The sequence below is a fragment of the Sphaerodactylus townsendi genome, linkage group LG16 (genome assembly GCF_021028975.2).
Source record: "Sphaerodactylus townsendi isolate TG3544 linkage group LG16, MPM_Stown_v2.3, whole genome shotgun sequence".
Lineage (NCBI taxonomy): Eukaryota > Metazoa > Chordata > Lepidosauria > Squamata > Sphaerodactylidae > Sphaerodactylus > Sphaerodactylus townsendi.
The window spans coordinates 1,124,005-1,147,788 of record NC_059440.1 but is presented as its reverse complement, the minus strand read 5'-3'; the positions used below and the strand labels follow the sequence as shown (position 1 = coordinate 1,147,788).

The 23,784-nt window shown below is 52.3% G+C and overlaps 1 protein-coding gene across 2 annotated transcripts in view; it reads right to left on the bottom strand.

Annotated features, from left to right (window-relative positions):
* CLUH (clustered mitochondria homolog) overlaps positions 1 to 23,784 on the bottom strand; it is a 74,350-nt gene that overhangs the window by 11,282 nt on the left and 39,284 nt on the right. For both annotated transcript variants that reach the window (XM_048518744.1, XM_048518745.1), the window contains exons 7-18: positions 22,077 to 22,202; positions 21,205 to 21,352; positions 19,578 to 19,670; positions 16,327 to 17,021; positions 11,189 to 11,439; positions 8,944 to 9,048; positions 8,461 to 8,561; positions 6,792 to 6,944; positions 4,900 to 4,962; positions 3,394 to 3,638; positions 1,922 to 2,006; positions 442 to 595 (exon numbers count right to left, since the gene is read on the bottom strand). In XM_048518744.1, the coding sequence (XP_048374701.1) occupies positions 442 to 595; positions 1,922 to 2,006; positions 3,394 to 3,638; positions 4,900 to 4,962; positions 6,792 to 6,944; positions 8,461 to 8,561; positions 8,944 to 9,048; positions 11,189 to 11,439; positions 16,327 to 17,021; positions 19,578 to 19,670; positions 21,205 to 21,352; positions 22,077 to 22,202 (2,219 nt within the window). The remainder of the gene's footprint in view (positions 1 to 441; positions 596 to 1,921; positions 2,007 to 3,393; positions 3,639 to 4,899; positions 4,963 to 6,791; positions 6,945 to 8,460; positions 8,562 to 8,943; positions 9,049 to 11,188; positions 11,440 to 16,326; positions 17,022 to 19,577; positions 19,671 to 21,204; positions 21,353 to 22,076; positions 22,203 to 23,784) is intronic.

The following is a 23,784-nucleotide window of genomic DNA, read 5'->3' as shown; positions in this document are numbered from 1 at the left end:
AGCTGCTGTTTTGAGCTGACAAACCTGCTGCAGGCTCATCAGGTCAGGAAGCCCCCCCCCCCCCACCCCCGCATCTCTCAATCTCACCTGGTGAGCCACGACTTCTCTGTACCAATCTGGGCTGGAAAACCTGTTGTAGGTTCACCAGCTGCGACAGCCACTTGTCGTGACCCCCACTGCAAGCTTAACTGCCTCCCCCCCCTCCCCCAGGGCCCAGCCTGACCAAGTCATATTTATGCCATATCGGCCCTTGTAACAAATGAGTCTGACCCCCGTGCACTAGAAAGGTGATGCTCTCCCCACCCCCAATGCATTTGGGCCTGGAACTTGCCCTAAATTCCTAGGAGGCAGCATCAAGAATGTATACAATGATGTGGATGTACCCCTGCAATATCAGCACTTTCAAATGTAGACTGGGGAGGGATTCTGGAGGGTTCCTACCTTGCTGGACTTTGGCTTGCCCACTCTGGAAGAAGTGGAACGCATCGGAGGCTTTGGGGTTGACGTGCTTGACAACGGGAAAGATGTTCAAGATGTCCTCCTCGGTGAAGGTTGGCTTGTGTCGGTTATCAAAATTGTACTCTTTCAGCAGGATCTGAAACACATCATTTAAATTGTTTTTCTCTACTCATTATGAAAACCAGACCACCTTCCTACTTTATATAGGAAGAAGGCAACAAACTCGGTCTTGCTATACCCTCAGCCCTTCTAATTCTGTGATCAGGAACACCATCCCTTCCGTATTCATGTCTTACACCCTCCGAGCAACAGACACCCACCTGCCTCAATTTCTGAGAACATGCTGGGGGGGGGGGGGGGGGGCTCTGAAGTGGCCACTTGAACCAGGAAACCCAAACCATGTCAGGGAGGTGGAAAATGTTGACCATTCCACAGAATGTATAAACGAACAGTTCAGGGGGGAATTTTGGCAAAGGCACGAGGGTCTCTCTATAAGTTAACATTTTAGGCACTTTTATTTTTAACATTGTTTGTTGTCTGCATTATGTTGTTTTCCTATTTTGCAGCCCAACACTGTTTACTTGTGTGCAGTTTTCCAAACTTTACTTCATGCCCAGAATCCTACCTCCTTCCCCTTTCCTTCATTTTATCCTCACAACAACCCTGCGAGGCACATTTGGCTGAGAATGTGGGGCTGGCCCGAGGTCACCCAGTGAGCCTCCATGGCAGAGGGGGTGGGGGGGCTGGAGCCTGGCACCCTCTAATGCGGCCAGCCCCTGGACTTCAGTGAGAAAGGCCATACATGGGCTACCGGATCAGCAGCTCAGTGGACTCGGTTGGCTGGCGCAAGTGGACAAGTTCTCCCAGTCCAGCAGCTCCATCCCCCCCCCCCCCCGCCGCACCCCCATGAGGCTGGAACGGCGGAGAAGGAGAGAGCGGCTCCAGCTCACCCAGGGAACTTTTTGGCCAAGGAGGGCTGATGGCCTGCAATGGGGGGGGGGGGGGGCGCGGAGGCCCATCCTTTCCACAGAAGCTCCAGAGGGCGTGATTTGATAAGGCGGCAACGTTGGTGACCTCCCTGCCCTGAACAGCTTCGCGCTCCACCCCCACACGCTGCCTCCATCCCAGGGGAGCCATTTTTTCTCCAGGCGGAACGGCAGCCTCAACTGGAACCTGGATCTGCCGGGTCAGAGGCCGACACCCATCACCACACCACATGTTGCCTTCAGAGCACATTCGACACTGCGCAAAGCACCCTGTGAGTCTGCTTCTGTCTTTGGTGTGGCAGCTCAGTGTACCCAAGACCTGCCCGTGAGCACCAAAGGCAGACTGAGCACTTCCCCCGGTGGGCACAACAAGGCCACCCATGTCCACAAACGGTTCAAGCTGCCCAAGACACCGGCCACTTGCCGGCGAGTCCCACTGCGTGGTGCCGCCTGCTGAGGGAAGGCGAGGGCCTCACCTGGATGCCAGTTTTGAGGGAGATCTCACGAAGGAGGGTGACCTTCTGTAGGTTGTACACCTCCCCTGCTTGGTCAAGGCTCTCACTGCAGATTGAACAGGAAAGAAAAAGAGCTGCTGTCAGGAGACTGTTGAGCATGTCATGTTTTCTTGCCCGAGATACGCCTCACCTTGACTCTCCCGACTTGACCCGGCTCCAGGGAATGAGAAAAGTTGTTCGGAGCATTCAAAGACTTTTCACCTGCTGAATAATAGCGGCGGAGGCGCAGCTGGACACACGGCTGGATTTTTATTAGAGGTGCTCAAGTCAAAGACTTAATGGAAGCTTGACCACCTCTGCTGCACCAGCCTTACGTGCTTCATCCCGTTTCATGTCCTGTTTTAACACCTGCTCTGTCCTGTGTTTTGTTTTATTGATATGCCTAATAAAGGTCAGTGGAAGTTGAAAAGGAGCTGCTGGAAAGAGCCCTAAGAGCAGCCACGCTGGAGCAGAGCCAGGGGGCCCATGCGGCCCAGCACCCGTGCCCAGGAACAGCGCATGGCCAGGTGACAGGGAAACCCCGGGCATCACCCACAAGCAGGACAAGGCTGGGGACAAACAGCTGTCTTGCAACACCTGCTAGGGTTAAAAACCAAGTTTCAAGCCCCTGCCTCATCTTCTGCCATTGCTGACACCCGGGGCCACGGGGCTCATCGTGCACAACCTGGGACTTTGCATAGAAACAAAGCCAGATGTGTCTCTTGAATGGCACGGTCGTTTGGCCCCCCTGCTATTTTCTAAAATGACCACTGATGTCATCCTCTGCCAAACGTAGACCCTGATGACATCAGCTTTCATCTCTAGAAAGTGCAGGCAGCGAGATTCCCACCCTGTTTCAAGAAATGTCCACAGCTGCCCTTCTGGACAAGCAGGTCTGCAGCTATTTCAGACTCTGCCTCCAGCAAAAAGATAGTTGTGCGCTGCAGGGTGAAGGACAACTGAGGGGGCGGGAGCACGAGGGACATAAAGTTATCTGTGGGGTGGAGAAAATAGAGACCTCAACCCCCCACTCCACCATGGGCACCCTCAATGAAATGGATGGGTAGGACAGATGAAAAGAAGGAATTCTTTGCTTGAAGAGTAGAAAAGTTATGGATCTAGGACCCCTCCCCTAGGATGTCGTTCATTTACTTTGCTCTCTTTAAAGGGTCTAGTGCATCAGGGGATTTTTGGAAGACACATTGAATTTCCATGGGGAAGCAAAGCAAGGTCAAAATGCCCCTAAGATGTTCCGAGGCAGCTCCTCTGAATCCAGGGGTATGTGGGGTGTGTGTGTTTGGGTGGGGTGGGGGGTTGCCCCTCTTGCAGACCTGGCCACTGAGTCAGTCTGGCCGCTCTTCTGCGTTGTGCACAAAAGCACCCGTGCCCCACAGGAGACAACAAAGCCTCACGGCCATCTTTTATGAGGCTCAACCTGGCAGAGTTCCACCCACCATTCCAGGCTGAAGTCAAAGTAGGCCTTTGCTTCGGAGCCAATGCTCTTCCACAGCTCCTGGGGGCTCATGCTGGCCCAGGTGGTGTTGTCGGCGTTGCCCAGGTTACGGTTCCTTCTCCTCTTGTTCTTCTTCTTGGAGATCAGCTCGTCCGTGGGAAGATGAGCAACTGGGTTTGGGAAGGAGCTTAGGAAGCAGTTGAGGAAGTGGCTGATGGCGGCTGACAAACCTGACAGCTCCACGCCCTGCAGGAAACAGGTAGTTCAAATTGGTTTTTTACGTAGAATTGTTAAGTTGGTCGTTTGCCCGCCCTTGTCCCCAGGATTTCTCTCAAAATTCAGGAGCAAAAGAAAAACTGGGCTCCACAGCGACACTCTAGGAATATCCCCATGTTCTTATAGTCTTTGCCACATACATCAGTGGAAATACCAAGAGTGTCTCCCAGAAGTGACATTCCATTCTTCCAAAACTCCGATCCACAGGAACTACTTTCAAAATCTCCCAGCATTTTCCAAGGCTGCCCAGTTCACACGTATCCATCCCTTATGCTTTGCTCTCTTTTCTTCCAGAGGGCTCAAGAGAGCGCATGTGACCCTTCCCTATGCCCCATTATACCCTCACAACCACCTTGCGAGGCAAGCTAAGCTGACAGTGTGCAACTGGCCCAAGAGCACCTGGAGCGCATGTCTCCCAGGGCTAGCCTTTGCAAGTACTGCTGGCCTCCAAAAGGTGCTTTGCAAAGCACAAGATGACCAATAAAAGGTTTACCCTCTATTTTTAAAACCACATTTAAATGGTGACTCCCAAGGAATGCAACAGAGGAGTCAGGTGAACCTGAGAACCAGCTTGGGGGGGGGGGGGGGGGGGCTCATCCCATTGCTGATGAACAGGCAAAGCCAGATGGCCAGACAGGAGAAACCCGGACACGTGTTCTGGCGTAAGACAGCGCCGCTCACACTGGATGGGAGGGCTGGGAAGAAGAAATGAGCCACACAAGTCACGCTGACACGTGGGCAAGACTCCCCGGGAGCCAGTGCACACACAGAGGCCTCCAGAAGGCTCTGACATTTTGTGCATGTGTGCGCTCCTAACCATTCTCTGCCCAACTGAACAGGCTGCAGAGTCCAAGGCCGAGTAGGGACTGCAGCCCAGACCTCCAAGCCCAAAGTCTGACTGTGAGATCACGACTCCACACGGGAGGGAAAAAACACACTCCTGCTGCCAAAACAAAACTCTTATCAGGGGGCAAAAGGCACTCAGGTTTACTCCAGAGTCGCTGCAGGCGGTTTCCCACCCTCAACCCCTCCCAGCCCTCGACTGGGTTCTAAAAAATACAGAGGGGGGAAAAATCCCATGAATCACAACATTTTTTTTTTAAAAAAAAGAATAGCCACGCAGTTGAGCAGGGCCCTCTGTCATGCCGGTCGGGCCTCAGACAACCCCGAGGGGGCAGGCGGGTGGCAGCGGGGGTGGGGGGGGGGGGGGAAGAATAATCCAATTTGTTACCTGAAGGTATGTCTTGAAGATATGCTTGGCTGACCGAGTGATCAGTTCTGTGATACCTATTTTCTGTTCAGAGAAAACAAAAGCAGGGAAGAGAACCATTCAAGAGAGAGACCCACACCACTTGTAGAGTCTGAAAGCATTCCCATGTGGGGTGCCCTGGAACCTCCCCCCACCACAGGTCACTAGAATATCACTAGCAACAAGGCAGTTATTAGAATGAGCCACACAAGTTATTAGAATGAGCCACCCTTGGGACCAGAAGACCACCATTTCCCAACATATGGAATTTAATTCATAGGGAAGGGAACTGCATATTTTATTGTAGATTCCTAGCTAAGTGTGAGGCTGAACACACTCAGACAAAGTTAACTTGAACAGGAAATTTTTTATTGATTTGTATCGCCCTAGCCACAGGGTGCTGGAACTGAGGATCTCCCCCTCAGTTCCAGTATTTAAGGCTTGATCGAGTGCTCGTACCACCCAATCACTGTAGTCCCTTCTCCCGCCCCGGATTCTCATTCATGGAAGGTTCCCGCTCCGACAGCTTCCCGGTGGCGGCTACTGCATGTTGGGACTTGTAGTTCTGACATCCCTCTAAGGCCCCCCTCCCCCCTGGCCGATCCAGATGGGCCCGATGAAATGCCCGGACTAGTCGTGGTGCCGCTACATGCCCAACGTCCACCCATTCATCGACTCCATCCGGGAGCTCCTCCCAAGTGACCGAGTACTGTAGTTGACCCCTGGGCAAACGGGAGTCGGTGATGGCGCGGACCTCCTGGTGCCACTTGCCATTGACTTCGTGCAGCGCAACCAGCAGGGAGGCGGGGTGCCCCGTGTCCGGGGGGCTGCCTTCTTCAACAGACAAATGTTAAAGACCTGAGGGACCCTGCGGAAGTTCTTGGGGAGAGGTGGAAACCACCTCAGGCACCACGTCATGGAAACAGCACAAACCTGGGGCAGCAGAACCTGATTTGCAAGGAAATGTGTTACTCCTCCTCTGAGTGGGGACAAGAGTGTGCCACACGCGCTGCCTGCGCCGCCTGAAAGGGAGGCAATTTTACTGCTGAGAAAGGGCGGAATTAAACCTGGGCGAGGAATTGGCCTGAGATGTTAGGGCCCCGAGGGGGGGGGGGGGTCTGAACCTCAGGCTCAGCCACACTAACCCCCGCACAACAGTGACGCATGATGGTTTTATGGAACATCTGAAACCCTTTGTCATCCTGAATCACATGACATTTTGAAGTATTCGGAATACGACGAGTGTTAATGGAAGGACACCCCGCCCACAACATCAATCAGTGGTTCAGCATCCGCCTTGCAAGTGCAAATTCTCAGAGTAATCGTCAGTTTCCCCTCTTAAAAAGAGACCTCGGTTAGTAAATTTGGGAAGGACACTTGCCCAAGATTGGGGCAGCCACTGCTGGACAGAGAAGACAGCGCTGAGCTACACGGACCAGCGGCAGCCTCCCTTCCACGCTCAAGAGCTGAGTTCTGCCCGGTTGGTCCTGAGGACTTTCTGAGATGGGCAGCGATGAGTGCGGAACACCAGCCAAGCGGCCGTCTTTGGAGTCAGGTCAGAGCTCTGCCACAACCAGGGCGGTCTGACTGGCGGCCGCTCTACAGGCCTCCCTCTTCACCTGCCGCGGGCCCTTTCAACCGGCAATGCCAGGACAGAACCTGGGGCCTCCTGCGTGCCAGGCTGATGCTGCGTCACTCCACGGCTCAGTGGCAGAGCATATCGTGGGAACTAGAATCCCTGGTGCCACTGATGCGTGGGCATGAGCTGGGGCTTGCAACGGGCACCATCAAGGGCCACTACCAAGTTGTAACTTTGCCAGGACCAACACCTCCTCCAATAGTGGCAACTTTTTAGGAGCAACCACAAGGCTTACATAGACGTGATCCAGCTGAGTCCGGGCAGGGGTCTTGGTGATGAAGTCAACCACTTTGCCCAGGTAGCGCATGTTGATGCCCCGCTGGTGCATGGCTTCTGCCAAGGTGGCACCGTCCATTGGCAGCATGGTGTGGTCGAGGCAGTCTTTGATCTGCAGGGAAAACACAGCAACAGACAGGCAGCGGCAGCTATTTCTGAGTCTGATGGGTACCTGGGGGATTTTTAGATCACGTCAAATTGGCAGGTTGAAGAATTAACAAATGACAGCTTTTAAAGCGTCTGGGAGAAACAGGGCAGAGCTAAAACAAAGACCCTCGCAACAGTCTGCAGCTCAGCTCCCAAAATTCTGCAAATGGAAGAACACATCCTGCGAACCACCCTGAATCCTGCTTCTGGCATCAGCAAGATTGGCACGGAGGTATGCACAGCCCCCTTGGGAACCTCGCCAGACTTTCCTGCTATCCTCAGAGAGTTCAGAGGTTGCGCGTGAACAGCCACACTCCTCTATGTCACCAGAAGGACCTTGGTTCTAAGCTGGCTTATTTTAAATTGTATTGCAAATGCTTTGGTCAAAGACCGTAAATAAATCTGACTTACCCCAGAAGGACCCAGCTAATTCAGAGCCAGCTGGCAATTTCTGCACTTCTGCGGTTCAGTCACAGCATTGAACACCCCCCCCCTCCCAATCTGCCCTAGTAAAATAAGGTAGCCAATACAATTCCACCTTAAGCTTTTTGGAGGGGTGAAATGGAGAGCAGACATGCTTTTCTCTGCCAATGGTTATTGGGCCTGTCACACTGAACTTTGGAGGTTCCTTGCATGCTTGAGGGAGAATCTGTGGGCACAGTATTACCTGCATGGTGTAGTGGTTAAGAGCAGGTGGACTCTAATCTGGAGAACCGGGTTTGATTCCCCACTCCTCCATCTGAGCAGCCGACTCTTATTTGGTGAACAGGATTTGTTTCCCCACTCCTTCACATGAAGCCTGTTGGGGGATCTTGGACTAGTCACAGTTCTCTTGGAACTCTCTCAGCCCCACTTACCTCACAAGCAGTCCGGTGTGGGGGAAGAAGGGAGTTTGTAAACCCCTTTGAGTCTCCTTACAGGAGAGAAAGAGTGGGTGTTAATCCAAATTCTTCTTCTTCTTTCGATTTGCCTCATTTACACCCCCACCTCTCGTGGCAAAGGAGACCCCAACGTGGCTCCACTTTATCCTTATAACTACCATACGAGACTGAGTAGAGTGTGTGACTGACCCAGCTAGCTTGCATCCATGGCAGACCAGAGACCTAAACTGGCTCAAACTAGTAGTACACCACACTGGCTACCATTTTCCCAAGTCCAAGCTCGGGGGAGCAAACCCCTCCAGACACGGATGGAGCCACATGAACCTGTGGACTGCAGCACCAGCAACTGATCAGGCCGCGGAAGGGTCAAGCGGGGGGTTGAGGAATGGCCACTATGCCGAGCCAGTGTGAGCGAGGCCGAACTGTAGAAGAGGAAGGGCTGGGAGCCCGTGCAAGCGCAAGATCCAAGTGCAAAATGTGGGACTGAAGCCAGTAGCTCCTATGCTCAACACCGTTCTGCTTTAAAAGCACAGCCGTCTGCCCCCTCCTCCCGCCCACCTGGGAGCCAAACACCCCACCCCCCCGGCCGGATTTGCTTACCAAGCCTGGGATTTGGTACGACACGAGGAAAGCGGCCGCATCCTTCAGCAGCTGCTTCTGATCTCGGATCTGGTCTTTGCTCGAGTTGGGAAAGCGGACGCCTGAAGAGACAAAACCCCAAGATTTGAGAAGAGGAAGGAAGGATCCCAGCAGCAGCAGCTCACTGTTCAGGCAAGAGCCTTTGCTTGGCTGCTCACTCAAGGTCGGCGGAAGACGCCTCTGTGAGTCTCTGTGAGCACCAGGATCAGACTGTTCTTTATAGAATCCTTTGGGGAAAGCAGGAGGCTGCCTTCAACAGAGCTGGGACATCTGGGCGACTCTTCTAGCTTTTCCCCCTGGGGTCAGTCTCTGAACATACAACACAGACAGCTCAGCCTTCCCTATTTTGGTCAGACAGTTCGGAATCACAGCTTTAGGGCCAACCAAGTCCAGGTAGCCTTAAGTTCCTCAGCCTTATTTCCTCTTACAGGAATGGGGACCTACCTGGTGAGAAGATGTCTGGGTTAAAGCGGATGTCAAAGGACATGTTGCTGATGGAGCCAACGGCCTTGCAGGCGTTTTGAATCACCTCCCTGCTTTTGGGGTCCACTGGGAAGAGAGGAAGGATTTCGTCAGTGTTGATGAGTGCCTGGCCTGGCTGTGTGCTGTTTTTTACCAGTCCCCCAAGAAGCCGGTGCCTCGCTGACAGAAACCGGTTAAAGCATCATACAAACAACGGCCTATTATTATTTAGAAAAAAATATGCGTAACATACACAAAAGTAACAAACAAAAATACATTTCCAGTAGCAACTTTTTGCAATATCTATATTTCACTCTAGAAGTTAACCTGCAACCCCCTCCCCGCCCAAATCCATGTTCACTTTCATGTGGGATGCATGTTCCTGATTTCAAATAGCCGGTATCAAGGCTAAGTGCACCAGCAGTTCTACACGAGGGCCACAAGACTATCTATGCAGTAACAATGTCTATGGCAAGTTTTCCTATATTGTATCGTCAAAGGCTTTCACGGCCAGACTCAACTGGTTCTGGTGGGTTTTCTGGGCTGTGTGGGCGTGGTCTGGTGGATCTTGTTCCTAACGTTTCTGCATGTGTGGCTGGCATCTTCAGAGGTGTGTCACAGAGGGAAGTCTGTTACACCCTGTGTCAGGGCAACCCCAGGCGGCAGGTCCCCTCCTCCCGCCTGGAGAGTTATGGCAAGACCAAACACTGAGGCCTTGACAACCGTGGAGCCAGCTCAAGCAGGGCGACATTTCCAGCTTCTGAATATATTAAAACATTAGAACACCACATCTATGGCAGTGATCTCCCAAGCGGCGTCCACAGCATGTGTTTTTAATGCCCCTGTCCTTCTTCCCTAGAACCAAAGGGGCAGGAGTCAACCCCACTGTGCCTGCAGGGAATGCACCCTCGGAACCCGCTGCCTCCATGGTAAACCCATGTCTGACTTGGAGCCACCTATCATTTCATGGACCAGCCCTACACTTCGTGATTGGATCCCATCCACATGGGAGCCATTCTGTGACACAGCCTGTGACCCCATTTCAAAATTCCAAAAGGTGCCCACAGGCAGGGGAGGAGCGAGGGGAGACGGCGCCTGGGTTGTGCCCAAGCCCCTGCTGTGGCATTGCCTGCCCCTGCCCCACCCCTGTGGGCGCTACGCCTCTGCCCACAGGTTCAACATGGCTGCTTGTTACATACAACAATCTTTGGCTGCCACTGCAAACCACCGGCACAAACAGAAAGATGGCAGGAGAGATTTGGAAACGAGACAGAACTCTGCTACCCCACCTGGCTACCTCTGCTACCCCACCTGACAGGGGGTTCCTGGGCCTCACTGATGGATCTTAAAGAACAAGGTGATTCGTATGGGGAAACTACTTCAAGACCTTCAGGTCCAAACTTCTTAGAGAGTTAGAAATCAAATGCTTGACAGCAGCTTGAGTTGCACGTAGAAATATACTGGGAATCAAGAAAGGTGCTGATAATCGAAGTAAATATCAGGACAATCAGATACATCTGCTTCCAAGTAATAAAAAAACAGACAAAATACAGATGGATCAGGAGTAGGAATATTTCTGTTAATTAATTATATAATGTTAAGTTAAATTAAATTCTATTTAAAAAGACAGGTGGATTAATGCATAACTGACAATGATTATGCAACATAACACTGTAAAATCAAACAGTAAATCACAGAACAGCCTAAAAGGCTCTTGGTTGCACCCCCTCCAAACAGTGAGCCCAGACAACCACCTTTTCACCTCTTCTGGGATGCCCCCCCACAAGCCACGGGCTGCCACGGAATTGTTTTGAACGAAACTGATCTGGTCCTCTTGCTGGAGCAACACTGAAAGAACAGCAGCTCCTTCCAAAGACGCTGCTGGCAAAACATGGAGGGGATTTTCAGCTGACTAATAAAGGTATTTTTGCACCATCAGGCTGGGCCTTGATTTCTCCTTTCTTAGTGACCGGTGCAGATCTTCTGTTTTCTCCTTAAATAATTTCTGGAAAGTCTTAAATAAATTTCTGGACAGTCTTCAAGGGCAGTGCCATGAAGAGAGCCAAAGAATAATCTAACCTGGTCGCCACAGGCATCTACCCTGCCTATAAGCTACACATAAACTTCTAGCAGTGAGCAAGATGTCATAGTCCAGTTCTGTCAAAAAACCACAGCCAGTGTTCTTTGAAACGCACACATCCCAAACGGCTTTCGAGGCAGAGCGTACCTGCACCATCATCAGACGCCGCCATGGTCTCTGTGAGCTCCTTCACCTGGTCCAGCCCAGCCATGTTTTCTTCCATCTTGTCCTCTCCCAACGGGGACTCCTTCCCGTCTTCCATCCCGTTCTCCGGAAAGGGGTGTGTGGGGTTGCTGCTGCTGCTGCTGCTGCTTTCCAGTAATGCACCGCCGATCTCCTGCTTGCTGGCCTTCTGCTGCATGAGCTGCAGGGCAGCCAGCTTCATGAACAGCAGGTACCTGCAGGAAGTGGACGGACAAGATCCAGTCAGATTTTTATCATGTTTTCCTCCGAGGAGCTCAGGGGGACACACGGCCGTCTCCCAGCCCACCCAATGGAGTTTTGTCGCAACAGATTCAGGGCACACAAAAGGACAGCAAGTCTTCACTCAACCAGTAACTAAATTGTGTGATTTGCTCCCCAGGGATGTTGTGGGGGCCACAAGAGGGGAGGGGACAGATACTGGAGCATCAAGAGCTGGCCGGGGGGGGGGGGGGGGGGGGGGGGGAAGTGCCATAAAGTCACAGGCAGACTTAAGAAGACCTCACGGGGATTTCCAGGCAAGAGACGCTGGGGAGTGGTTCGCCTGCCTCCACTGGGCTGAGAGAGTTCTGAAAGAACTGCAACTGGCCCAAGGTCACCCAGCAGGCTTCCTGTGGAGGAGTGGGGAATGGAACCCAGTTCTCCAGATTGAAGTTCGCTGCCCTGAACCACAACGCCGTGCTGGCCAAGACGAACGATGTGCAGAGGCAGCAGCCTCCGAACCAGAGCGCTACGAGGCAATCTCCACCAAGGCCGCCTGGGCTGCTAAGCACTCTCTGCTGGCCCTCCAGGGCAACAGGTTGGGCACTGAACCAAAGAGTGCTGGGCCAGAAGGACCACGAGCTGCTCAGCAGGGCTCCTCTCAGGCCCCCCATTTCATGATCTCAAAAACTCTTGAGGGGGAAGAGAATCTGAGAGTGCTGGGCTGGCCCATGTCACACCGCAAGCTTCAAGGGCAGTGTCAGGATTTGAACCCTGGTCCTCCCAGCTCCTAGACTGACACCCACTATATCATGTTGGCTCACAGAAGTGTTATGCTGTGTGAATATCGCAATATTGCTGCTGATTTGTTTTGTTTTTTTAATTCCAGGTAGCTCAAGCTCTTCAGATCAACCATGAACCAGAATCACAGCCTGCTCTCTTTGCACCTTCGCAGCCTGCACAGCTCAAGAAAGGTGGGATGTATTTGGCTGGAATTCCTCACCTTGTTTAGCCTGGGAGCACCACTGGGCTCCTGATGTGGCTTCACAGGTGCGGCCAGAAAGTGGCTTCCACAGGAGGCAGAGCCACTCAATAAAAATCTGCCAATCTGACGCCTTGTTGTTGGACTAAATCCCCAACTGGCCCTGCGCACTTTCTAAAAACACTTGGTGGGGGCCCCTGCACTACATCCATTCCCATAACTTCCATATATACTCGCGTATAAGTCGACTTTTTCCGCACATTTTTAATGCTGAAAAGGCTCCCCTTGACTTATATTCAGCTCTTATACTCAAGCATATACAGTAACTGTATGTAGCTAAGCTCAGATTTACCATATAAGGAAGGAAAGGGTCAATTTCCTCAGAATTAAGAGGCCTGTATTTCAGGTATTAGAGTGTTTGTATTAATTGTTGAGAAGGGGATATTGTGTTTATATTGATTGACTATTAGTTTGCATTTTGGTTTCCTGCTATAAAATGTTATAATGGGTGCTGCCTGTAGCTGGAGCCAGTCAACTTCACAGAGTTCAGTAAAGAGGCCTGGAGCCTGTATACAGCTAGGCGCTTTCCGCACATGAGCGGACACACACCTCCACTGGCGAGACTCGGGGACCGTTCACACGCTATCATGAAAGCGGCCCCAACTTTCCCCTCAGCCAGAGAGGCAGCTCCATACAGAGCCGCCTCTAGTCGCCCCCCCCTCCACTCACTGTCCCGTCCAGCGTCGCTCTGGAGGGCTGCAGGGACCCGCCCACGCTGCCCTCCGACCTCCAGGGTTAGGGTTAGCACTTTTCCCCCTCCAGGCTGGTCCCAGCATCGCATTCGATGCTGCTTCTCTGCTTGCAGGGAGCCACTGTGTGAACAAGTATTACTGCGAGCTTGAAACAGGACTTTCAAGATGGCAAATTCTGCACCAGAAAGCAAAAAGTTGCAAGTGCAATTGTGGGAAACAATTGTGGGCTTTTGAGACCCACTCTGCTTCTCCAGCAGGCCAGCAAAAAGCTGTCACCTAATGGCCAGGTAACCCTTAGCCGATGTCTGACCTGCCGTCTCCTTGGCAACTCTGTCCACTATCGGTCCTTACAGCTGTGCACTGTTAAGGCCCTGCCAAAGAAACTAGCCTGCTGGATCAGACCAGAGTCCATCTAGTCCAGCACTCTGCTACTCGCAGTGGCCCACCAGGTGCCTTTGGGAGCTCACAGGCAGGAGGTGAAAGCAATGGCCTTAAGAACATAAGAAAGAGCCTGCTGGATCAGACCAGAGTCCATCTAGTCCAGCACTCTGCTACTCGCAGTGGCTCACAAAGCAGGTCATGTTCCACAAAGGGTGGCCTAGAGGGAGAGGAGAGCCTTCTGCCACTTCCCAGACCATGGATGATGCACCGCCTGAAGATGGGCTCGGCTCCCTGCAGTTTAAAGGACTGGGTTTGAGCAGGTGGGGCAGAGCTCCAGCCCAAAGGAGAAGCAGCTGTGAAAAAGGCAAACTCTATGCTGGGGATCATTAGAAAAGGAATTGATAATAAAACTGCAAAGATTGTCATGCCCTTATATAAAGCAGTGGTGCGACCGCACTTGGAGTACTGTGTCCAGTTCTGGTCGCCGCATCTCAAAAAGGATATTGAGGAGATAGAAAAAGTGTAGAGAAGGGCAAACAAAGATGACTGAGGGACTGGAGCACCTTCCCTATGAGGAGAGGCTGCAGCGTTTGGGACTCTTTAGTTTGGAGAGGAGGCGGCTGAGGGGGGATATGATTGAAGTCTACAAAATTATGCATGGGGTAGAAAATGTTGACAGAGAGAAATGTTTCTCTCTTTCTCACAACACTAGAACCAGGGGGCATCCATTGAAAATGCTGGGGGGAAGAATTAGGACTAATGCGGAAAACAATTTCTTCTCACTAACGGTGTGACAGGCTCTGGAATATGCTGCCACAGGAGGTGGTGTGATGGCCACTAACCCTGGATAGCTTTAAAAGGGGCTTGGACAGATTTATGGAGGAGAAGTCGATTTATGGCTACCAATCTTGATCCTCCTTGATCTGAGATTGCAAATGCCTTAGCAGACCAGGTGATCGGGAGCAACAGCGGCAGAAGGCCATTGCGTTCACATCCTACATGTGAGCTCCCAAAGGCACCTGGTGGGCCACTGCAAGTAGCAGAGAGCTGGACTAGATGGACTTTGGTCTGATCCAGCTGGCTTGTTCTTATGTTCTTATGTTCTAAAGGGTTTGGCCCATTTCAAGAGTCAGGAATGAGGCTTGTGTAAAGCTGAAGCATCACCCGGGGGGGGGGGGAGGGGGGCCGTGTATCACTGGCCGACGGAGGCATTTTAAAACTGGCAGGGATGAAAAGAGACACGAGTGCAGCCCAGGCAGCCTCCTTTCTGCAGCTGCCACGAGGAGCCCAAACACAGCAGGTCCTCCAGTGCCAAGAAGGCTCTGGGCCGTTCAGCTGGGATGTGAAAGGGAGAGAGCCAAAGTGGCGGGAGGCAGTGTGGGGTAGCAGTCATGGCTCCAACTCTGCCATGAAGTCCTCTGCCATGACACAGGCTCAGCCCCACCGACCTCCCAGGGCTGCTGAAACGGGGGAGAGGGGGGTGCTTGGTGACACCCGAGGTGTTCCCTTCGGGCAGGAAGGCAGAGCACAAATGAAGTACAGAAAGAACCACTTGACTGGGACCACGACCACCACTCAGTGCGACCCCCGGATGCCGAACGGCTGAGGCTGGGCAGGCTGCTCGGCCAGTTTGTAGCATCGCATCCCCTGGGCCCAGAGGGTCCACAGCTGGGGAAGCCAGGCAGAATTGCGGGGGGGGGGGGCACATTACCCCCAAATGCATTCAAGGCAGTTCTGCCAGCGGGGAGGAAGCTCCACGAGAAGGACCCTCCCAAGGAGACCTCAGTCTGTCCACGCAGACTGGGAGGGGCTCACACGCTCTCCGCAGGCAGGAGTGAAATACAGCCCCGTTCTCTGGTGAGTGGGAAGCAGGCTCAGCAGACGCCGCTGCCTCCCCCCATTTGAGGCAACACAGTCACACCCTCAGACCCACTGCGGAGGGGCTCCTGACTGTACCATGCATTGGGGGCTGCCAGTCTCCCCAGACCCGGGAACTCTGGCCCTCAGACCCAAGAGGAGACGATGCCACAGTTATGCCCCCACTGATGCCAGCGGCTGCGGCCCCCAGGGCAAGCGGAGAACCAGAGTGAAAGGAACAGCCCAGAGGACCCCTCCCCCCCCCCACAGTTAAAATCCGTGCAGTTCTGTGAGGGATGAAGACACGTGCGAGAGCCCCAACCCACGGGAGCCGGTTCTGACTCCGGCCCCTGCATGCGGTCAGTTTCAGCACCGAGACCCTGGCTGGGCATCTGGGCTCTCCCCACCAATCCCTGTGCTACGAGCAGAGGGTCACCGGGCATCAGCAACAGACAGAGCATCCTGGCACCCCCTGGCCCGTGGAAGAGCGTGTGGCGGGGGTGGCCAGGCCCTGTAAGCGATATACTAAAAAGTGTCAGACTCTGGACAGCCAGCCAGGGCAGACCTTGACAGACAGACTGTCTCACTCAGAATAAACTGGACCACAAGAACTCTTTGGTCTGATCCAGCAGGACCTGACGCCCTCGTCTCAAGGCTCCAGTTTGGAACCATTTCTGAAGCTCAACCAGTCTGGCCTTGGCTGGATGAACCCACCAGAGGATGTTACTCTGAGTCATGCGGCAGGTGGGTCTCCACGCGCACGGTCCAAAGGCACATAGCCCTGCAGCCCTGCTGAAAGCTCAGCACGAGCCATCCCGGGAACCCCCACTCAGATCCCAGCAGAACAGACAGACTAGACACAGATGGCATCATGCCCATCCCCGCGGAGGAAGGGCAGCTCTTGGGCTCACCTGTGCTCCACAAATGCATCCACCAGCTCTTGCCGGAGACAGCAGAGTTTGTGCCGGTGCTGTTTGGGGAAGCCCATTTTCTGACACTCATCGGGCATCTCCTCCCCCTCCATGGGCAAAAAGTTCAGGTCCGGGGGAAAGGTGCGCAGCAGGTCAAGAATGTAGTGGCGGCCGTCATTGCCAATGATGCCTTTGCACTCCACCGATGAGCACAGCTCCACCTCCTCGTTCTTGTCGTTCAGCACTTCGTGCTTCTGGATCTTCAAGGGCCGGCTGGTCTTCTCCAGAAGCTCCAAATATTTGGTGTGGGACACAACGGTCTTGCCAAAGTCTATGGAACCGTAGACCACGCTCTGCTCCTGCTCACGCTCCAGGATGCCTGGGATGATCGACTGGGCCGTCACGCGGTAACCTCTGTAGTCAACCACCACAGTTCCCAACGTGTACAGCCCCTCAACGTCCACCGCATTGTATGTCCGGACCCCATTGAGGTCATTGGTCGGAGCCACGTAGGCAGCAACATCCCCACCAAAGTCCTTGTAGTGGTCGCGGACATCAAAGCCCAAGCTGAAGAAGATGTTGTTCCAGATGAACATCTGCATCTTGGTCTCCTCACTGGGATTGATGGCCATGACGTTGCCATCGATGACTGCCATTGCGCCTCTGGTGGCGGCAGCCGTGAAGTCACTGTGAACCTGGAAGGCAACATTGCCAGTCAGTCGGTGAACCATGCGCCACGCACTCACTGGTCAAACCTCTGCAGCAGATCACATGACTGGTTGGCCAAGGAGCCTCTGATTCAACACCCGGCATCTGCATTGTGGGGGTCCTTTTGGACACAAGTCTACTGCAGGAGAAGAAGGCAGCAGTCCCAACCAGGAGTGCCTTTTCCCAACTTGGCCCAGTGAGCCAGCTGTGGCCTTTCCTGGGCAGAAAAGATCTGGCCATTGTGGTGCCTACCCCGGGGATACCCAGATTAGATGACTGCAGTGTGCTTGTGTAGGACTGCCCTTGAAGAGTGTTCAGATGCTTCAATGGGTACAGAATGCTGCAGCAAGGATGTTAATTAGATTTGGCCCCAGCAGGGGTCTGCAACCTGTGGCTCTCCAGATGTTCATGGACTACAAATCCCATCAGCCCCTGCCATGAACATCTGGAGAGCTGCAGGTTGCAGGCCCCTGGGCCCCAGGAATCACACCCCTCAGCTCTTGGCTCATCAACATTAACTCCCAATTTGTTTCTGGGCACAATTCAAGGCGCTGGACCACTGTGGCCGGCATCTTCAGAGGCCCTGTCTTGGGTGTCCCCTGAGGCAAGCCAGACAGCAACCCAGGAGTGGGACCTGCCAGTCTGGGACTCCGTCTGCCCCCTTCTGCTCTGTTTGGCATTCCCTCAGAGATCCTCCTTCCCAACCAGCATTTTATTTGCCCTTCTTATATCTCCTGAGCAACACATTCTGCCCAGTCTATCCTCAGACTCACTCTCCCCACCAGAGCGAGGTCACCGTTCTCTCCCCTTGTTGTAAAAGCACACCGTGGGCAGCACCCCTGGAGATGTGTCCCTGTCCCCCTTGGCAGCCCGGCCTCCTCCAACATGCCTCCTTTCAGATTTTTTAAACCACAGTTTTTTCCAGTGGTTTTATCCAAGACCCCCAACCAGCAGTCCCAGAAGAAAACAATGCCGGCTGCTGAATCTCTGCCTTATCCCATTCAAGGACCCCTGTAAGCCCAAGAGGGCCAGAGAGTGTCGGCCCAGAGGGGGCACGGGATGTCACGGGAGTTCACTTCCAGGGAACTAAGGCAGGGCTTCAGTGTTGTGGTGGGAAGGGCCACGTTCATTCTTTCATTTGTCCCCTGCCTTTCCCCGCAGTGAGTCGCTTATCTTGTTCCTCTTGCTTGTATTTCATCTTCAGAATAACTCTGTGAAGTGGGTGGGGCTGAATGTGTGTGGCTGGGTCAAGGTCACCCACCAGCGTCCACGGCAGAGGGGGGATTCGAGCCTGGCTCTTCCAGAGCCCAGTCAGACCATGTGACCACGATGCCACACTGGCCGGCAGTCAATTCAATGCCGGCTTCCTCTGGAAGTCTTCGGCCCAAAGAACATCCAGCCGGCCTCAACCAGGGCATGTTCAGCACTCTCTGTTGCCTGAGACCAGCAGGGCCCTGGGGGATGTCAGGCAAGGCAGTTCCACAGGGCCTGCCAGGCAGAGGGTTGAGGCAGTGACGTTTTGACTGGCCTCCCCTTCCCCTTCCTGCTTATTGAACAGGGTAGGTTTTGGGGGTGGGAGACTTAGTTTTTAGCTTGGTTCGTTTTTTACTACATGATCTCCCCCCCATTGGAAAACTTCCTGGCACCCGGGCTTCCTAGGTGCTATGTTAAGAGTTGGGTCGCAATTGTTACAGAGCTGAATTTTATTGTATGACATTGTTTGTATATGAGCCGCCCTTCGATAGAAGACCCAAATGAAGTACAGCCTGCAGGATCTCACAGGCTGCAGCCTGAGGGCCAGAGATGCCACATCAAGCAACACAGACTGGGAGGCAACTTTGTGGCGAGGGGCTGCGGAGAGCAGGCAGCACATGGAAGACCTCTGGTTCGAGCCCTGGCATTCCCAGAGACACACGAATCTGCGTCAGGAAAGCTCTACTGCAGAACAGCTGCCAGTTACAAGCAGATAATCCCCAGACTGACTTGGTCTGAGCTCATTCATGTGAGCAAATGGAGTCACTGAAAGAGTTTTCCTTGGAAAAAACCACTTTGGACTGCAGGTGGTGGTGGTGGTGGGGGGGGGGGGCAGTTGCCGGTGTAAAATATGTCCATATTTTTAAAAGAAGACTTTCACACAATGAACGCTAGCAAGTTGGCAAGTTCAAATCCTCCCTCTGCCATGGAAGCTCTTGGGGCGATCTTGGGCCAGTCACACACACACTCTCAGTTAACCTACCTCACAGGGTTGTCACTCTGAGAATAAAATGCAGGAGAATGATGTCAGTTGCTTTGGGTTCCCTTTGGGGGAGAAGGTGGGGTATAAACAGAGCAAATAAATGTTTCCGATGAATACGGCAGTGTTCGCAAAAGCCTCAGCTGAGCCTCCGTGACCCTTCCGGAACCCCAAGGGTCAGGTGACGGAGAAAGGCAGGTGGGCAGGCGGGCAGCAGACGCTTTGCTCTGTGACCCTGAGGGCAGAATCCAGCTTCATCATCAAAAACTTCCCCCAAACTGTCTGATGCTTCTGCTGGGCTTCGGTTTACCTTAAAAATGGCTCTTTCCCTCAGTAGCCTCTCCGGCAGGTTTTTACGTGGCAGCTCTCTCGTGGTTTGCAGTTCTTCGTTCCAATCTCTGGTCTGAAAGGATTTTGGAAGAGAAAAGAAATAAAGAGAGAAACATTAGTTTAAGAGGAAGACATGTTTGCCAGGGTTCCTCATAGAATGAGTCTGAGCCGGGCACTGCAGCTCAATCCAGACTCACATTCCCTCCCCCCCACCCCCCTGGGCCAGCCACACACATTCAGCCTGCTCTACCTCACCGGGGGGTGTGTGGGTGTGTGTGTGTGTGTGTGTGAGAGAGAGAGAGAGAGAGAGGGGGGATAAAAAGGAAAAAGGGGGAAATGTAACTTTAATTCTGTGTTGTAAATAAACAAGAGAGGGGTTAAAAGCTCACACAGTCAGCCTTCCCCGCCAAAATCTCGCTAATTCACCAGGGCACAGAAGCTTCCCTAATGACTTGCCAGATGTCCTCATTTTACCGCACACATTTGAATCTGCCCTGCTTCATATGCTGCAATCCCAGCCTCAATTGTATCCTCACCATCACCACCGCTAAGAGGAAGGTTAGCCTGAGAAAAGGAATTGGGGAAATTCATGACTGAGCAAAGAGCTAAACCTGGTCTCTCCCCCACCCCCCCAATTACTGTAACCACTACAGTGAAACGTTATGAAGGTGTGGGGTGGGAAGAGGGGCTATGGGAAATCTGAACACTGTTGCGAAGGAAAGCCAAGATCTGTTTTCTGCGGGGCCTGGGGAGACTCCTCCTAGCAAAGCCAAGTCCTCTCAAATTCAATTAATAGCATCTTTGCAAATTTCTTCTACTCCTTTGGCTAATGTTGACCCAAACTGGTCCTCTTAAGCTTTTGTTCTTTGACAGCAGAGGTTAAAGAAGAGTTACTCAAGAGTTACTCAAAAATCGGTTTCCAGGGGTTTTGGGGGAGGGTTGTTTCATGGAACTACACTGCCTTGACTAGTTTAGAATATCCCCTCCCTCAGAATGCTGCTTCAAGGGTGCTCTCCTGCCAGCCTGGACAGGGAGGAGCAAAACTGCATGTAAGATGTTTCTATGCTGCCTTTTAGAATAAACTCTCAAAGTGCTTCACCCACAAGATGATTAAAAAGTACCCAAACATCAGTTACTAAAAGTAGAAAAACAAAACAAAGGTGGCGTGAAAATAGAAATATGCAGGTTGGAGTTTGCCTGATTCCTAGCAAGGGAAGAGTTCCAAAGCTGGGGGGCCTCCAGAGAAAAAAGCCCTCTTTTCTCCCCCACACCCCGAGGCTAGACACCCACCTCCAACCTGCAAGTGAGGTGCTTGGCAAAGACCTTCTCCCCTGGTTGTCTGGATCACAAGCTGACCCCCTGCTCTAATTGTTCTATGGGCTCAAATTGGCTTTTTTATTGGCCGTCAATTTCACCTGTTGGAATTCTATTTTTGTAATTTTCACTGTAATGGAATGTACCGTGAACATTATTTGAGAGAGGGCTTCTACTGCTACCCTTGGCTCATCATTCTCTGCTCAAAGAAGTCTCCCCAGGATTGGCCAGCCTCCACCCCCCACCCCCGCCACGCAGTTTGATATCCTTCAGACTCACTGCCTTTTCCCTACCTGTCCTGGGATGTGCTCCTCGTAGCCCAGACGGGAGGTATAAGCGTCTTCGGCCCTGACACAGTCCATGGCGTGCTCGGCGAGCGGAGCCGTCCAGCTGTACACTTGGAAGGGGGTCGCTATCCGCTCAAACGGGTGCCTCTGGACCCTGGGTTGAGCCAAAAGGGACACAGAGATTATTCCAGCTCACAGCTCAGAGACACCCAGATCACAAGGGTGTCTCTTTAGGTTTAGAAAAAAACCCTGACCACTTCAGGTTTGGAAAAATACCAAAGAGGCAGATTAGTTCCAACATGAACAGTCTCAGCAAGACACTACTGCTAGAGAAAGTGTGATCTCAGCAAGCACAGGGCGGAGCCGTTTGGGGCTGATCAACATCTGAAGGTACCTTAAGCCAGCTCCAGCCAAAGCATGTATCAGGCTCTGCCTTGTCTTCTTGCTGCCAGGGGAAGGCTTCCCCTGTGGAATACCTGCCTCAGCAGTCGCGGCAGCCCCTCCTGCAGTTTCTATCTGGGCTCTGGGCTGCTGGGCTCAATGGAGCTGGGAAGAGGTGGATTCTGACCAGAGATACCTAGGCTCAAATCCCTACTGTGTCATCCAGCTCAACAGGCAACTATACACCAATCATCATCTCTCAGCCTACCTCACAGGGCTGTGGCTGCATTTAAGATGCAGAGTGGGAAACACTGTATGCACCACCCAGGACAAGATCCCAGCAATACAATCCTGCAAACCAGAACTGCTCAATTATTCCAGCTCTCATGGTGCCAGAGAACATTGTTAGGGAGGGGCAGAAGGCAAACTGCCTCGCCCCCGTCCTGCCCCCCAGAAACAAGGTTTCCCCATTCACGGCCAACCCAGGACAGGCTTACCGTTTCTTCTGCAGAGTAGCAAAGTTTTTTTTGAAGGTGGGGCTGATCTGGTTCAGCAGCTCCACCAGGGAATGGCTCAGGAGGCTGGGGGTGGTGGGCTTGGGGTTGAAGTTGTACGCCGTAGACCTGCAAAAGGAGAGCGTAGCTGGAAGTTTAGCAGCAGGGAAAGGCGAAGACGGGCTCACCGGTGCCAGCTCTGAGGCCATTCACACGCGGACCAGGCTCTGAAAGGGCAGACTGGAACGTGACCCTTCAGACCACGGCAGAACGAGCTTCTGCACCCCTGCATGCCAGAAAACAAGCTCACCAGCAAAAATTATTCCAGCACAACCTGTGGTCTATCTTTGCTAGGAGTTTATATAACAGTCTTATTTTAATTCCTTTTGTTAAGTCTTCACAAAACACAGTTTGGAAACACACAGTGGACAAAACATCTTGCTAGCATGGCTGGGCAGCACACATTTCCAACTCACGTTTGCTTCCCCATTCAGTGGAACGCAGAACTGGGGGAAAGTGACAAGGAGATTGGCTATTTTAGATCTGCTCCAAGCCAGCAATGATGACCTGGCTGCTGGGGTGGGAGTGGTGGGGGCCTCAGGTGGGAGTGACCATGTTCTCCTGGAGTTCTTTATGCAACGGAAAGGAGACGCCAAGTCTAGTCGGACACACGTCCTAGACTTTTAGAAAGCTGATTTCAGTAAACTTAAGAAACTACTGGGTGTGATCCCACGGTTAAGAATACTAAAAGAGAAAGGAGTACAAGATGGATGGGAGTTTCTTAAAAGTGAGATCTGAAAGGCACAATTTCAATCAGTTCCAATGAGGAGAAAAAATGGGAGGTGACTAAAGAAACCAGGATGGATGTCTAAAGAACTCTCAAGTGAGCTGAGATACAAAAGGGACATGTACAAGAAATGGAAAAGGGGGGAAATTACTAACGAGGAATTCAAACAAAATAGCCAGGATATGTAGGGAGAAAGTCAGAAAAGCTAAACTGCAGAACAAGCTCAGACTTGCCAGAGAGGTTAAAAACAATTTTAAAAGGCCTATTTAGTTATGTCCACGGCAAAAGGAAGAAAAAGAATATGATAGGGAGAAGATGGCCCAATGCTAACAGGGGACGGAGAAAAGGCAGAACTACCTAACACCTTCTTTGCCTCGGCCTTCTCCCAAAAGGAAAACAGTGCTCAACCAGGGGGAAATAGAACAAAAGATGTAGGAGAAATTCAGCACAGAATAAACAAAGGAATACCTGACTACTTCAAATGAATTCCAGTTCTCCAGGGCTTGATGAACTACATCCCAGGATATGAAAAAAAATTGGCAGAAGTAATCTCAGAACCACTTGCTATAATCTTTGAGAACCCCTGGAGAACAGGAGAAGTCCCAGCAGACTGGAGGAGGGCTAATGTTGTCCCCATCTTCCAAAAAAAGGGGAGGGGAGAGGACCCAAACAATTACCACCCAGTCAGCCTGACATCAATACCAGAAAAGATTCTAGAGCAGATCATTAATCAAACAAATTCTAGAGCAGATCATTAAACAGACAGTCTGTAAGCACTTAGAAGGGAATGCCGTAATCACTAAAAGTCAACATGGGTTTCTCAAAAACAAGTCATGTCAGACTAATATTATCTCTGTTTTTTGATTGAGCGAATAGCTTGGTAGACAAAGGGAATGCTGTGGATATAGCATACCTTGATTTCAA